This window comes from Coturnix japonica, chromosome 4 (genome assembly GCF_054131305.1).
Source record: "Coturnix japonica strain WE chromosome 4, WE-NBRP24, whole genome shotgun sequence".
Taxonomy (NCBI): Eukaryota; Metazoa; Chordata; class Aves; order Galliformes; family Phasianidae; genus Coturnix; species Coturnix japonica.
The window spans coordinates 16,905,076-16,918,737 of record NC_140666.1 but is presented as its reverse complement, the minus strand read 5'-3'; the positions used below and the strand labels follow the sequence as shown (position 1 = coordinate 16,918,737).

Sequence of the window (13,662 nt, the reverse complement as noted above, 5' to 3'; positions counted from 1 at the left end):
AGTGCATTTATGGCATTCTCATGGGTAGACAGAAATGGAGCATTAATGACAAAATCTGCCTTGCAGCAGTTTGGGCTTCTGTCCATTCCTTTGCCAAATGTTGTAAGTTTAACAACTCTGTTTTTTCAGTTGTTTTGTTCAAACTTTGTAGTCTACAGGCAGCTCAGAACTTCAGACTTTTAATTCTTAACTTGTAATTTTAATGTGACTGTTATTCATCCCATCTTTTCACTGCAGTCTCAGGTATTTCCCTTTCCAACCTGCCGTGGACCACAGTGTCAAGATGCTGATCGTGGTTCATACTCAGAAAAGTGACACTTTTCCCAGACTTCTCCAGGGATGTTGAACTGAAACTGCACACAGCAATAGCCTTTCCAAGCATTAAGCTGTATACAGAGATCTCTTATACAGGGATACTGGTGCTAAAAAGTATAATGACTAAACTGTAGCAGCCAGCGGAGCCTACATCATGATTAGTTTGGGAAAGTTCACTCATTTGGTTTTTTCTTGCTAAGAATTTGGTTTTTATTCTTTTCATCAAGATTGTTTCTGGGCTCAGAAAAATTGGTTATTGGACTTCCCTACAACAACAAATGTAGCTGCTGCATTCCATGTTTGCCAGCCAAGAATGTACTGTTAGGATATTAGTACTGCAAAAACATTACCGCTTTTCTGATGATTTAAAGAATCTTTCTTGAGCTAACTGCTACATTACTGTGGTCTTTATGAATTTCCTGTTTTTAAGTGCTTCTGAAGCATCAAAGAGGAGGTGGCAGGGAAAGAAATGCATAAAAGAAAAGATCAGACTTTCCACACCTGGCAAGCATCTGACAGTCACGTCAAATTTAGCCCAACAGTTATGTATGTAGTAATGTCTCAGTGCGTATAGATCTACTTACATATTGCTTAAGTTATATAGAATACCCAGAAAAGCTCAAAGGAAAATGCTTATTTATCAAACCAAGGAGAAATCAAATTTCTTCTTTAATGATTTAGGAAGGAACCAAATTTGCAAGATATAGAACACATGTGAGTGTTTCTTAAATGTCACATACAAATGTTCAAGTAAATATCCATATCCTATTACTTTTTAAAATGAATGAGTCCTCAGACATAGTTTCTAATTTATTTATTTGCAGTTCTTTTTGTTGCTATTTGTTTGAAAATACTTGTTCACTCCTAGTTTAGTATAAACACCAGGAGTCCTTTATGCCCGTGGCAAATTTTGCTGCCGTACAAAATGTGCAAATAACAGTTAGACCTGCTAACTCTGATTTATATCTCCTAAGAATCATTAAAAGAGAGAGGAACTTTGTTGTTTGCTTTTGAGTTTTGGCTGATGAAATTTGAGTATGTTCAGGTAGTTATTGAGATGGACGCTCTGATATGATTTGTCTTTTTGAGTAAGAATACTGAGAATAACTTTATGTTTTTGAATAACGTTAACAAAGACACTGAAAATAACATGCCTCATATTTTAGGTGCTGCATTTTAAATAACTTTGAAAATGTAAATATGTCCACAGGAATTCATTTAGAAATGTGTTTGTGAGTTTGTTATTATTCAGAATATTATTTCCCATTGTTATTTGACATCTTTCTTCCTCTCTCTCCCAGATATGCTAGTTCTGCCATTGACCGTCAAGGAAGTACATCCATGAGGAAGGTAATGATTTACAAAAGAAAACAAAAGCCTAAGAATAATTTCAATTCAGTAGTATCCACTGCAACTGTAGTTGACTGAAGTGTATGCAGTACTTTTGGTAAAGTTTGATAGGAACTTCATTACATAGGCTAAGGCATGTATTAGTTCTGGAAGGAGAAGTGCAGTGAACTCCAGTTTGGAAATGGACATCTTCCAATGTTATCCTAAAGGAAATGAAAATTGGAAAAACTCTTAAGATATTTAAATAGTACATGTACTCTGACAAGGATATTTATTATTTAGATTTTCAGTGTTTTACAGTGCTGATTTTGGAGGTCTTTAACAGAGAATATCTAGACATTTTAGTCATTTCATATTTTGTCAAGTATTTCATTAAAAGGACAAACAACGGAACCATCAGTGATAGAATACCTTTTCTTCATTTTGAGATTTTTTCTCCTAAGTAGATAAGCTGTGAGCTGCTGTAAGCTCACAGATGTCGTTCTGCCTCCCAAGGATTCACACAGTGATGTTAAATATCAGTGGCCATAGCGGAAGGCATGTAACTAAATATTCTGCAGTTTTCCTTTACCTGTCAATTCCTACCTTGTGTGCTGCCTCCCTTGAAAAACACTTAAACCTATTGCAGTTCCTTGGGATCACAGCACTACAACTAATCTAATACACGTAACCTGAGGAAATCAGCACTACATGCCCCATGATTTGTGCATTTTGTTCTAGTGAACGCACCAATTGCTATGTTCTGAACTTGCTAAAGTTTTCCTCAAAATTGCAGAGGCATGTGCTACCAAGCTTGCATTAATGATTTAGTTGCTTTCATCTTGACAGGTGACTGAATATCTAGTTCTACAGGGCATTTTTAAAATGAAACCTTACGTTTTCATTTGGTGATTCTGTGACACCTAAACAGCTTTCTTACTGCTTCACTGTGAATGTACTGAAGTCTCACTGATTTAACTTCACATAGCAGAGACTCAGTTCTACCATCTTTTTTCCACGGTGTGCTGCTTCTTGACTGAGGTGGGGGTAGTGTCATGCATTTTCTTTAACGCTCTTCTTCACCTTGTGGTTTTGAGTCAGGAGGTTAAATGCGTACAACCACAGTATGTTCTCCGGTCATCAGCCTTTTTCCCGTAGTAACTTTGACTCACTTTATGTTGCAAGTTCTGACTGTTTTCTTAAACTGTTTACCACAAAGTTAATTATAAGTTAGTGTCTTTATCTCTCAGAATATGAAGCTTGAATTCTGCAGGTTTAGCAGCACTAGTTAAACTTATGTTTTCAAGGAATTGCAAGTCTTTCACTTTCTCTAGTTTTCTTTCTGTTAATACCTTGTATGTCTGCATGAACAATACATAGTGAGATTAAGTAACTTGTATTTTTGGAAGAGCAAATATTTGCAGTTTTTGTTTTGTTATACTTGAACTTTCTTTATTTTTAAAACTGTCATACTGAATGATACATACCACTTTCTGGTGTGTATTCAAAAGCAGATGTCCTCCAGCTGTTCATTTTCTTGAAGTTCTGCAATTAAATTAGAATGTTCAGATGTGATTAGATTTATAGAGTTCTACCCACTGAATAATTCTTTTAGCCTAAATTGTGGAAAATGTTGGTGATTTTTCTTGCAGAAGCAGAAACCTGTTCTATGCTAATGCATTTCTATGCAAAGAGAGGCTGATCTGGTTGTTTTAGTCATGGTCACCACAGAAACCCAGCTGGGACAATGTGACTGACTGGTTCTGCTGCTGGGGCTTATAGTACATTGATAAATAATGTTTAGCTGTGCATCTTTAATACTTTCTCATGGACTTAGTTCTGTTCTTCTATTTTCTGGTTGTTTTTAACTGTGTTTCCTATAGTGTGGGAACAAGCATATCCATTTGACCAAAGAATTGTAATGATTTGATTGCAAGAAGTGTAATTAATAAAGGAAAATACGCTATTTTAATTGGTAGTCTCACCACTGTTTTCTTTATGATGTTTATAATAGTAATACAAAGAAATAAAAGTGAGATCCTACGATAACTAATCCTAGGACAACCATGGAGATGGTAGGGAAAGCTGTTCCATGTTAGTTCTATTACCTGAACTCCTCTTTTTTTTCCTTCTTACAGTCATTCCATTACGCTTCTCTCAGGGTAAAATCCAGGAAATGGTCAAAAGGTAATTTCTTCAAGTTAACATTCTGAAAGCAGAAATAGTTTAAATAGATTATGTTTATTTATATAAGCTTCAGATTCAAGACTAAATGAAATATGTTTTTTGCTTAGAATGATGATAACCATTTTAATCGGTTAAAAATGCAGTCCAAAGAGGAACAGATCCTCTAGAAATTAAATAAGTCATTACATAAAAAAGCTCCTTTTGTCTTGTTTTCATGCAGAAACCAAAACTGCAGAGCATTGTGGAATTTGGAAGCAGTTAATTCAGTCTCCTCTCTGAAACTGGACAGGATTTGGCTTGAAAACTTTTGAATTGATTCATCGTTTAAAATTAGTAATGTGGTCATATTGAGAAGAATAGCATTCAGAGAGATGTCTCACACTACTGTTGTGTTCTCAGGGAGCTCTCTGACGAGTGGGAGCAGAAGACGAATTTCCTGCAAAGACTTGGGGCATGGAGATTGTGAAGGCTGGCTGTGGAAGAAAAAGGATGCCAAAGGTTACTTCACACAGAAATGGAAAAAGTACTGGTTTATTTTGAAGGATTCTTCCTTGTACTGGTACACAAACCAGAATGTAAGTATACTTTGTGTTTGGAGGAAGCCTAAATTAAACCTTATTTTTTATCATTCTTTTGAATAAAGTCTATAAATATTAGAGAATAGTCACTTTAGTTGCCATGTCTGGTTCACTTGAGCTGGAAACACTTCAATTGGAATTAATTTTGAATTCTTAATAAAAAGCCGAAGTTCATGGTTCTCTTAAAGCAATGAATATATCAGTATTTAATATTCTTCCAAGTTAGTGTTTGTTTAGACTAATACAGCGCTAACATTCAGCTTGTGTTTTTCAACAATCTGACTGATGATACTGTATCTCCTTGTTTTTTAAGGCAAATTACTTCAGGAGAAGTAAAAAGTGACAGGAAATACTTTCTATTTATTACTTTTCCGTTTAAACACCAGTGTTTTAAACATTTAAACACATTTAAACCCTGTAGGAACCTCCTCGGTTATTACCAGAAGGACAGATCATTTGTACAATTGTGGCTTAAACACAAAACAGTTTCAGTGTGCAGACTGTATGAAGAAAAAATAGATGACTTTTTTTCCTGTGGCTGTTAACATCCTCAATGCTATACAAGGTGCTTTATTTGGCACTGAAAGGTTTTGAGTAATCATCAACAAAGGGACTTTAGGATGACTGCAGCTCCTTTAAGGAGCAGTCAATTTACTTACTTCATAAAAGTTTCATAAAAATCAAGTAAACTAGATGTTTAATAAAAACCTCTTAGAGAAAATGTGTTCAGTATTCCAGTTGATTCGGTGGTTGTTCTTAGTATAAGACATAAATGACCATTGCTTGTTTCTCTTCAGATGTGTGTTCTTCCTCCCTATCACTTTTTCTCTTTTGATAGGATGAAAAAGCAGAAGGATTCATTAGCTTGCCTGAGTTCAGGATAGACAGAGCAATTGAATGCAGAAAAAAACAGTAAGTAATGTGTCAATTATGCTTTTAAATTCAAGGATTGCTCTTGGAAATATATTATATATAGTAGCGAAAACTCAGAAAGAAATCCTTGAAACCTGTAAGCAACACTTTGTAAGTCTTTATGTTTCTGTTCATTTTAAAAGATGCAACTTAATGTAAATTCTATGAGCCATCTTACAAAAAATAAATAATGCTTTCATCAGGCAAGCTGCAACTTTAGTTAAATAAATACAGGGGGGAAAAAAGGGAACACATTAGCCAACAGATAAAAACTTCCTTAGGTTCAGTATAGTCTTCAGGATAAGAGTCAAATGTGCAATACTTAGCATAGGAAATATCTTAAGAACTAGCACAGCACGAGCTGGTGAGTATAGTCTCAGTTTTCTCCTTTATGGAGGACATTTATATATCCAATATTGAGTTATTCTCGACTGCTAAAATATTTAGGTTCCAAATACAAAATGAACACAGTGTTTCAGTTTTTCTGCTTGTTATGTGCATATTTCTGCTACTGCCTTCTGTTCCCAGTAAAAAAGCATGTGTTAAGCTTTGCCACATAATTAATAACAGGCACTGTTTGCAGGCAGTGTTGGGATTAGAATTCATAGCTGTCAAACAGTAAGTTTAATAATTCTAATGCTTTGAGACTTGCAGCTCAGCGGTATCTCCTGAATATCTGCAGGCATCATATAGATTTTTAAAACTCTCCACCCTCAGGAGCTACATAGAATAGCTTTAAAATACTCTTGCTAAAGCTATTCCACTTATCACTAAGCATCTTGAATTTTTGTCGTGCTTTTCTGCTGACTAAACATGGTTTTGGTCTGAGGAATGTATCCTACAACTACGAACATGCGCACGAGAAAGTTCAGAAGATGTGAATTACAGTAGAGGCTGCTGATTAGCAAATCAAATCTCTTCAATTGCTTGTTCTTGTCTGAAGGTGTTATTACTGTCTGAGAAGATGACAGTGCAATTTATAGTTATGATACTTCTTTCAACTGAGACTATCACGGAAGTTTAACATGAACTGAGCACTATAAACTCCTCTGTGAGCAAGTAGATATTAATCATAATATTGAACAAATATACAGGAAAAAAATACCCTTTTGTTAAAACACTCAACAAATTTCAGTGAGTTAATAAGGATTTAACAGAGGGTCATCGTGCACAGTTGGAAATAGCTTCCAGAGCTTTAATCTTAGCACTTCTTACAGAGCAATTTCTGTAGGGTATATGCACAGAAAGTCTGATTAACTAAAACTTTGAACACTGCTGAAAGCTGAGTACCTTCAGGCTTTGAATACTTTCAAAAAGACGTAGGCCCAGGGGTAAAAGTATAATGAAGATGTTAATAGTATTCCCATTGTTCACTGAGCAGAATTTTCCTTTGATTTCTTCCTGGGCTATCATTTATATATTTGCCCTATCATAAAAACTACATGTTACACTTGCTACTCTTTCATGTGCTTTCCCAAAGACTGAAAAGAGTATCATCAGTGTATATGAATGGCAGGCGCTGCTTGTGTTACAGCTCTAATTCATGGCCACTGTAAGTGCACTTATCGATCCTCTTTGATGTTGCCCTACTGAGGACAGGACTGAGAATGATTGATATCACCTGATTCTGCTGAGAAGCTAACGGTTCTGGTGAGCCTGGGGACAAAGTTCTGTGACCTGATTCTTCTGCATTCCTTTTGCAAATGAGGTGATGGTGACCCAATCTAAATAAATATAATCTAGAAAAGCTCCTTCTTGTCTCTGCTGGACTATAATGAAACACTTTAGCTAGGATTTTCTTGCCTCCTTTTAAGAGAGCTAGGGAAATATTTGGTAGGATCTGTTCTTGCTTCTTTCCACTTTACAATATATTTGTCATGTAATAGTTTTTCTTAGTAGGTGTTAGAATATAACCTGTTTTGCTGCATGCTTGAAATATGGAAATGTAAGTCTGATTGTATTTTTACTTCTGTATGACTGAGTTCATTTTAACAGTTCAAAAATTCGTAAAGCAATTGTCTTAAAAAGGATGGGAAAGAATCCTAATTCTTTCCTATTTTTTAGGTTGGTTCTTGCACATTTACATGAATTAAAACTTTCTGAAAGAGCTTAGTACGTAAAAGAAGCCCAGCAAAATTCATATTAGGTTTCTTCCAGCTCTCTCAAAAAATCCTTATGGCACTCAGCTTGGATTTCTCCTCAAATCCGCCTTTTTTTTCGGAGCCACCATTCTTCAAAGCAGAAGAGTTTCCCTTTTGAACATAAGAATTTGAAGTCTTTCTAGAATAATGTCCTTTATTTTTAGATTTTAGGTTGTCTTATCCAGTGTTCTATCAGATAGGAAATGCTGTGTTACAGTGTGACCGCTCCTGATGTCCATAATGTACACTGAATGCAATAGTGTTAAGAAAGTTTTAACTAAAATATACAGTCATTGAATGCATTGTCTGATACAGTTTGATGATTTGCCTCACTAATGCATTTAATGAAAGGACTCTGATTATTATATGAATCATGGCACTATCTCAGACTAGTTTAGCTCCCTGGGCTATATTTGGATGCAGAATGACCTTGCCCCTACTAGAGGTGCTTTCTTGTTCTCACGCTGGTAAACTTGCCATTGCTTTTGGGCAAAGCCCACATCTTCATGATGTAGAATTATCATATTGCATTAGAAATTAGAAATTTTAGTTACTTTTTACATGTCATAACATGAATATCACATTATTTTCAAAGATACTGATAATTATAATGTCCCATGTTGATGCTGTTCCACAAGATGAATGGAAATGAGAATATAACCAATAATTTATTGACCAAACTTCCAAAAATTTAAAAAGTAACCACTTAGGCTGTCGATTCAAGTTGAAGCAATGCAGCCAGAATTCTATATAACGTTTCACTGATATAATATATGTGGGCATTACATTATCTTAGAAGTTGATACAGATTGTGTAATTTTTACTTTTGTTTTCTGATAACTTTGCAAAATCTATTATGTGCTACAGTGCATGAAATAGCAGGAAACTTCATCTGAAGATGTAGGGTGTTGTTCTCAGAGCAGTATTCCTAAAAACTGAAATACACCTCTGGTCCCACATTAGATGACAGCAAAGAGGGGAGAAGAGTTGATGCTTCAAGAGCAGGGCTGTCATTTGGGTGGATCTACACAGTCCAGGTAAATGGGTTGGCAAAGGCCTTACAAGATCCATCAAGGACACTGCAAAGTACTGCACTTGTGAATGAGCTCCCCTGCAGGGAGCTGGCTGGCTGGGAAACAGGCCTAACAGTCTTGGTAGATAGCAAACCAAGCAGCATTCACTGTGGGGTGCTCCAAAAGAATCCAGAGGTAAAAATACAGACATTGTTCTTCTACATTATTTGTTTTATCCACATGTATAGAAACATTTATCTGGTAACTTATCTGCAGTTTCATGTTGCCATTACATGAGCATAGTGGAGACAAATTGAAGGTCTGTTGATCTGAAATCCTCTGACTGTTAACAGGTTGACTTTGAGACACTACTACTGGCGTTTTAATGCTTTTATGTACGTAAATTTCCTGTCCAGAAAAATAATCCTGTTTACAAGCAGAAACTCCATCATGTGATATTCTAACAGGCTTAATCAAAAGGATTAGAATATCTAGATCCACCACATAATCTTCTCCAATTCAAGTCAATGTTTAAATCTCAAGGTTGGAAGATGGTTGGACAAATGGAAGACTAGAAGGTCAAGATGTTATGCAATGTTTCCAGCTCCCCCTGAAGAGAACTGACGTCAGGGAAAAGAATGTACCCATAAATAACATATACTTAGATTAAAATCTCTTGCATTAAAATCTTAAAATTCAGTGTATATAATTAACAATTGCATGCCATCTAGTGGGCATCACAAAAGTTTCCTTCCTATTTAAGGGTTTCCCATGCATTCTCTCTTCATTTGCAACATACAAGCTGCCTGTTATTTGGAATTTCTAGCACTGATATTTACATTAAATGCCTGTATATGCTGCGTTTTTGCTTGCTTATTTTTTGTCCATTGATATATTGTATTGATCCTTAATGAATACAAATTTTGATCTTTTCATTTCATTAGAACATCACATTTTTATAAGTTTCTTGTGACTTGTGACATGCTTTAAATCAGCAGAAGTAGAGATTAGAATCTTCATTGAAATTGTCAATTCATAAGTCAAAACAATGCTTGAATATTTCTTGCATCTTTTTTTGTGGATTCGAGATGTTTTATGATGACCCTCTGTGCAAAGGTAAACTTATCCTTCTAATATACATATAAACTCATGAAAAAGGAAACTACAGAGAAATACAACTCCGCTACCTCATTCTTTTGCAAAACCTTTGTTAGCCTACTACTGTCTGCATCTGTATTACCAGTATACATAAGAAGATAGGTGTGCTCAAGTCAAGTTTCTTCAGCTTTCAATCTCTGAAAATTGGAATTATTCATAGACATTAATAAAACACTCATTTGCATTTAAGCTATAAATAATGGAAAACATGAATAATCAGATTTTCATAATGTCATGTATAATGATTTCTAATCTAATTTTCACATCTACTGATTACCATATAAATGTCAGTATTTTAACCTAAATTCTATGTATGATAGTTGTTATTCTATTCTATTCATTTGCCAGCTAATCAAAACAATAGTATTTAATTGTCTGAGCCTGTGGCTTCCTTGATAGCAATACTCTTTTTAATTGTTACGTTATTTAATTAATACAAAAATGGTTGTCATAAGTATTTCTTTGAGTAGAACAAAAGCCACAGCCATATGTGAGAAAATTTGGTGGGGTCAAACTCACAGTCCTTTAGAGTAGTTGACCTTTGGAGCACAGCTATTAAGTACTTAAATTTACTTGATAAGATTTTCAGATTCATCTAAAAAGTTTCTAATTTATAACATCAGCAATTATTAAATGGATTTACATTTCTAAGTAATTCAGGTGTTTCTGAAACTTCTAAATTTTGAAATGTAGATGTAAACAGACCAGTATGAATCCATCTGAAAGTTGTATTCAGCAGAAGACTTGGACTGAGCATTCAGAAGGCCTGATAAGCTTGTAACATGATGAATAATTATGGTGCATATCGGTCTTAAGTGTCTGTAGACAAGATCCTTGAAAGAAAATATATTTTTTCTTCTTTGTATTTCTTTTCTAGTGCCTTCAAAGCATGTCACCCCAAAATAAAGAGCTTCTACTTTGCAACAGACTGCCTTGAAGAAATGAATAGGTACGTAATATATTCTTTTTTTTGATATACCAATAATTGAAAATAATACTTCATCTCACACAGAAATGTGTTCCTGGAGCATGATTTAATGCTGATTGATTGTGTTCTCAACATGTGTTCCATTCTGGTCCTCCACTGGTTTTAGTATGTACAGCTTTACGTTGCGTGGCTTATTTTGTTGGCTAGAATTTTCTGTCATGCCATGTAGCACAGTTCTGTAAAGGCATTAGGAAAGTTGGCTGTGTGGGTCTCATCTATGTTCATTAAAATTTTTGAGTTTTTTTTTATGACACTTTGGGTTTTTTTGTTAAACATTGAAAATATCCTTATATATGTTATGCTCTAACAGTTTATTGCATGTAAAAACAATGCATGTCTACCAAAGCTTCTGAGAGTAACTTGCGTTATGTGATAAGAGAGTTTTGAGTTCTGTTAGTTCATCTTAGCATAATGCCACCAAAAGCCTGTGAAAAGCAATTCCAAATATTTTTTTAAACAGGAATAAGACTAAACTGATGAGATGCATTTATTCTTCATGTCAAAATACTTTAGGGGAAAAAAAAGAAAAAAAGGAAAAGAAAGAAATAGAAAAAAATTAATTTGATCCATTGTATCAATCTCCCCACAAAGCTAATGATGTTGGGTTGGTAGTGTTGCTGTGTATTGTCAGATGTCCTTGGTTGCGCAGGGAAGGCATTCAAGGCCCTGAACAATCTGATCCAAAATTAAAGTTGGCTTTGCAGTGGGCAGGCTGTGGGAACAGATGACCTCCTGAGATGTCTTCCAACCTAAATTACCTTGTACTTCTATCCTGTGACTCAGTGATGAAGGCAGAGGCAAGATAAAGGTGGGGAAGTGTCTGTGAGGATCAAAGACAGAGTCATATGTTTCACCTCCTCCTGCTACTTCGGGAATTTGTTTATTCACAGCCGGAGTAAAAAGCAAGGACACATGGGAAAACTGTCCCAGACTGTGAAGCCTTAAATATTGCATGGCATAGATGGATGAAACTGAGATTCATGAGTCTTCTCTGTTCAGAGACTTAGGTTGAACTGCCTTCAGGATGCAGATGGATTTTTTTCTTTGGAACAATAACATCAAGAGGTGATTTTTAAACTGTATTGATGCCTAAGATTAGATGCATTGAAACAGTTCAGGCCTGTTCATCATTCACTAATGAGGAGGATGAGGAGGAGGAGGAGGTTCAGTTCTCAGGAGTATCTCACTGTAGCCAGGTCTACTACTTGGATGTAAATTTACTGCAAAACATTTGTTTTCATTGTTAGCAGTGTTTCATTATTTGGTTATGTAATCTGGCTGAGATCTGTTCTGTACAAAACTGAGGTTCTTCTGCCACTTTTAAATATGCATCGTTTCTTCCTTAATTTTAGTTACATTGATAGATGTGATTTGTTGAAGTGCCATTGCTCAGCTCTCTCTACTACACCGTAACATTTTCTGACTCAAGGAAAACCAGGAAGTCTTGATGTACATTCAATAAAATATCCATTGATTTTCCTATACTAAGGAGACAACACAGCTGTCTTTGTGACAGTTTACAGCCTCCATGGAGCATAACAGTTGGTAAGGTGCCAGAATCTGTTTTCATATCATACTGCCACAATAGTTTGGAATTAACTAGAGCCTTTTTTTCTGTATTCCATGAGAGGAGACAAAGAGGGGTGAGGTTTTCCCTTGAATTTTTTTTTTTTCTTGTGCGGTATTTTTCCACCAGAAGTGCTATTCCAATGGGGTAATTGTAATTCACTCAGCAACACAAATGATGGATTGCAATGCTGCCTCTGTAAAATCTCTGGGCATCCCCTGCAGCCTTTATATTGTTCCTGGAATTCCTCGTCCCAGACATCATGTCTGAAATTTGAATGGAGTATGCAAGATTCAGAGAAAAAAAAAATGCACCTAAAGAGCTGTTATCCTTCCACCACATTGCTAACCATGTAGTCTAAGGTAATATGGCAAATACTTTATATGGTATCTCATAATTCTGGCGTCACCACAAAATTTAACTGGATTTTCCAGTCTTAATATGCAGAAGAGGAAAGTGGCATTTCTTCATTCATGATGTAGAGAATATATTGCCTTTTTTTCAGCTTCATTTACCGACAGCTTCTTTTTAATAGCTGTTTATATTCAATTTCTTACTCAAGATTCACTGTTTACTAGATAGAATTTTTATTTTAAATCTCCAGAATATTAGAATCTGCCTTTAATACTGAGTGGCCTTTGAAAGTACTACCCACTGATGGGTAGTAATTGATTTGTGTGTAGCAGATAGTGTTGTTCTTTTGCAGCAGAATTTTTGCCTGCTGTGTAGCATGTTGCAGACAGACTTTGCTTTGCAAAATTAATGCTCGTGCTGTTTTGTCAGGTCTACATGAGCATAGCTGTGTTCTTAGAAATGAATTAATAATGAAATTGATGAAGTCAAATTTTGCTTGCCATGGTCACGTGGTATTCCAAGCTTGTTAAAGCCTTATTTCACACAAGTGCTTCATCTCTTCCCAGACCATGTATAACCTATTTATAGCTTTAATACTCCTAAGGAAATTAGCATTGAATTTAATTTTCAGTTGTTTTACAATGTCTATTTTATTTAAAATTTCCTTGTGATTGAAGCGTGTGGTTCATTTACAGTCTCCTTGGAGACTCCAAACATTAAAGAAAGGAAAAAAACACCCTCCTGTTATAGGCTGAACCATTTGACCACGCTTGATTTGAATAACTGGGTTAACTTCACGATATTAATAATTCCCACAAATCTTTGGCTGTCATTCAAAAATACACTATCTACTTAAGAGTAAAATGATGATAAATTGATTTTGGAGGAATCGCTCACAATATCTTCCAAGATCTGAAAGATTATAAAACATGATTTCTCTTAAAAATAAACTTGAAAAGGTTGATATATTCTGGATTAAACTGCTATTGAATATAAGCGATTTTCAGGGTGCATATCTTCTGAATTTTTGTATATGGTGTATAACAAGTGAGTCTAAACCATCTATTAAACTTTTAAACTAATCTATTAAACTAAACTATTAAAGTTCATTCAGCTGTCT

General features: G+C 35.2%; 1 protein-coding gene across 1 annotated transcript in view; it reads left to right on the top strand.

Moving 5' to 3' along the window:
- LOC107312666 (connector enhancer of kinase suppressor of ras 2-like) overlaps window positions 1-13,662 on the top strand; it is a 167,892-nt gene that overhangs the window by 138,038 nt on the left and 16,192 nt on the right. The window contains exons 16-20 of the mRNA XM_085544621.1: window positions 1,617-1,665; window positions 3,783-3,831; window positions 4,231-4,406; window positions 5,248-5,321; window positions 10,511-10,582. Of these exons, the coding sequence (XP_085400747.1) occupies window positions 1,617-1,665; window positions 3,783-3,831; window positions 4,231-4,406; window positions 5,248-5,321; window positions 10,511-10,582 (420 nt within the window). The remainder of the gene's footprint in view (window positions 1-1,616; window positions 1,666-3,782; window positions 3,832-4,230; window positions 4,407-5,247; window positions 5,322-10,510; window positions 10,583-13,662) is intronic.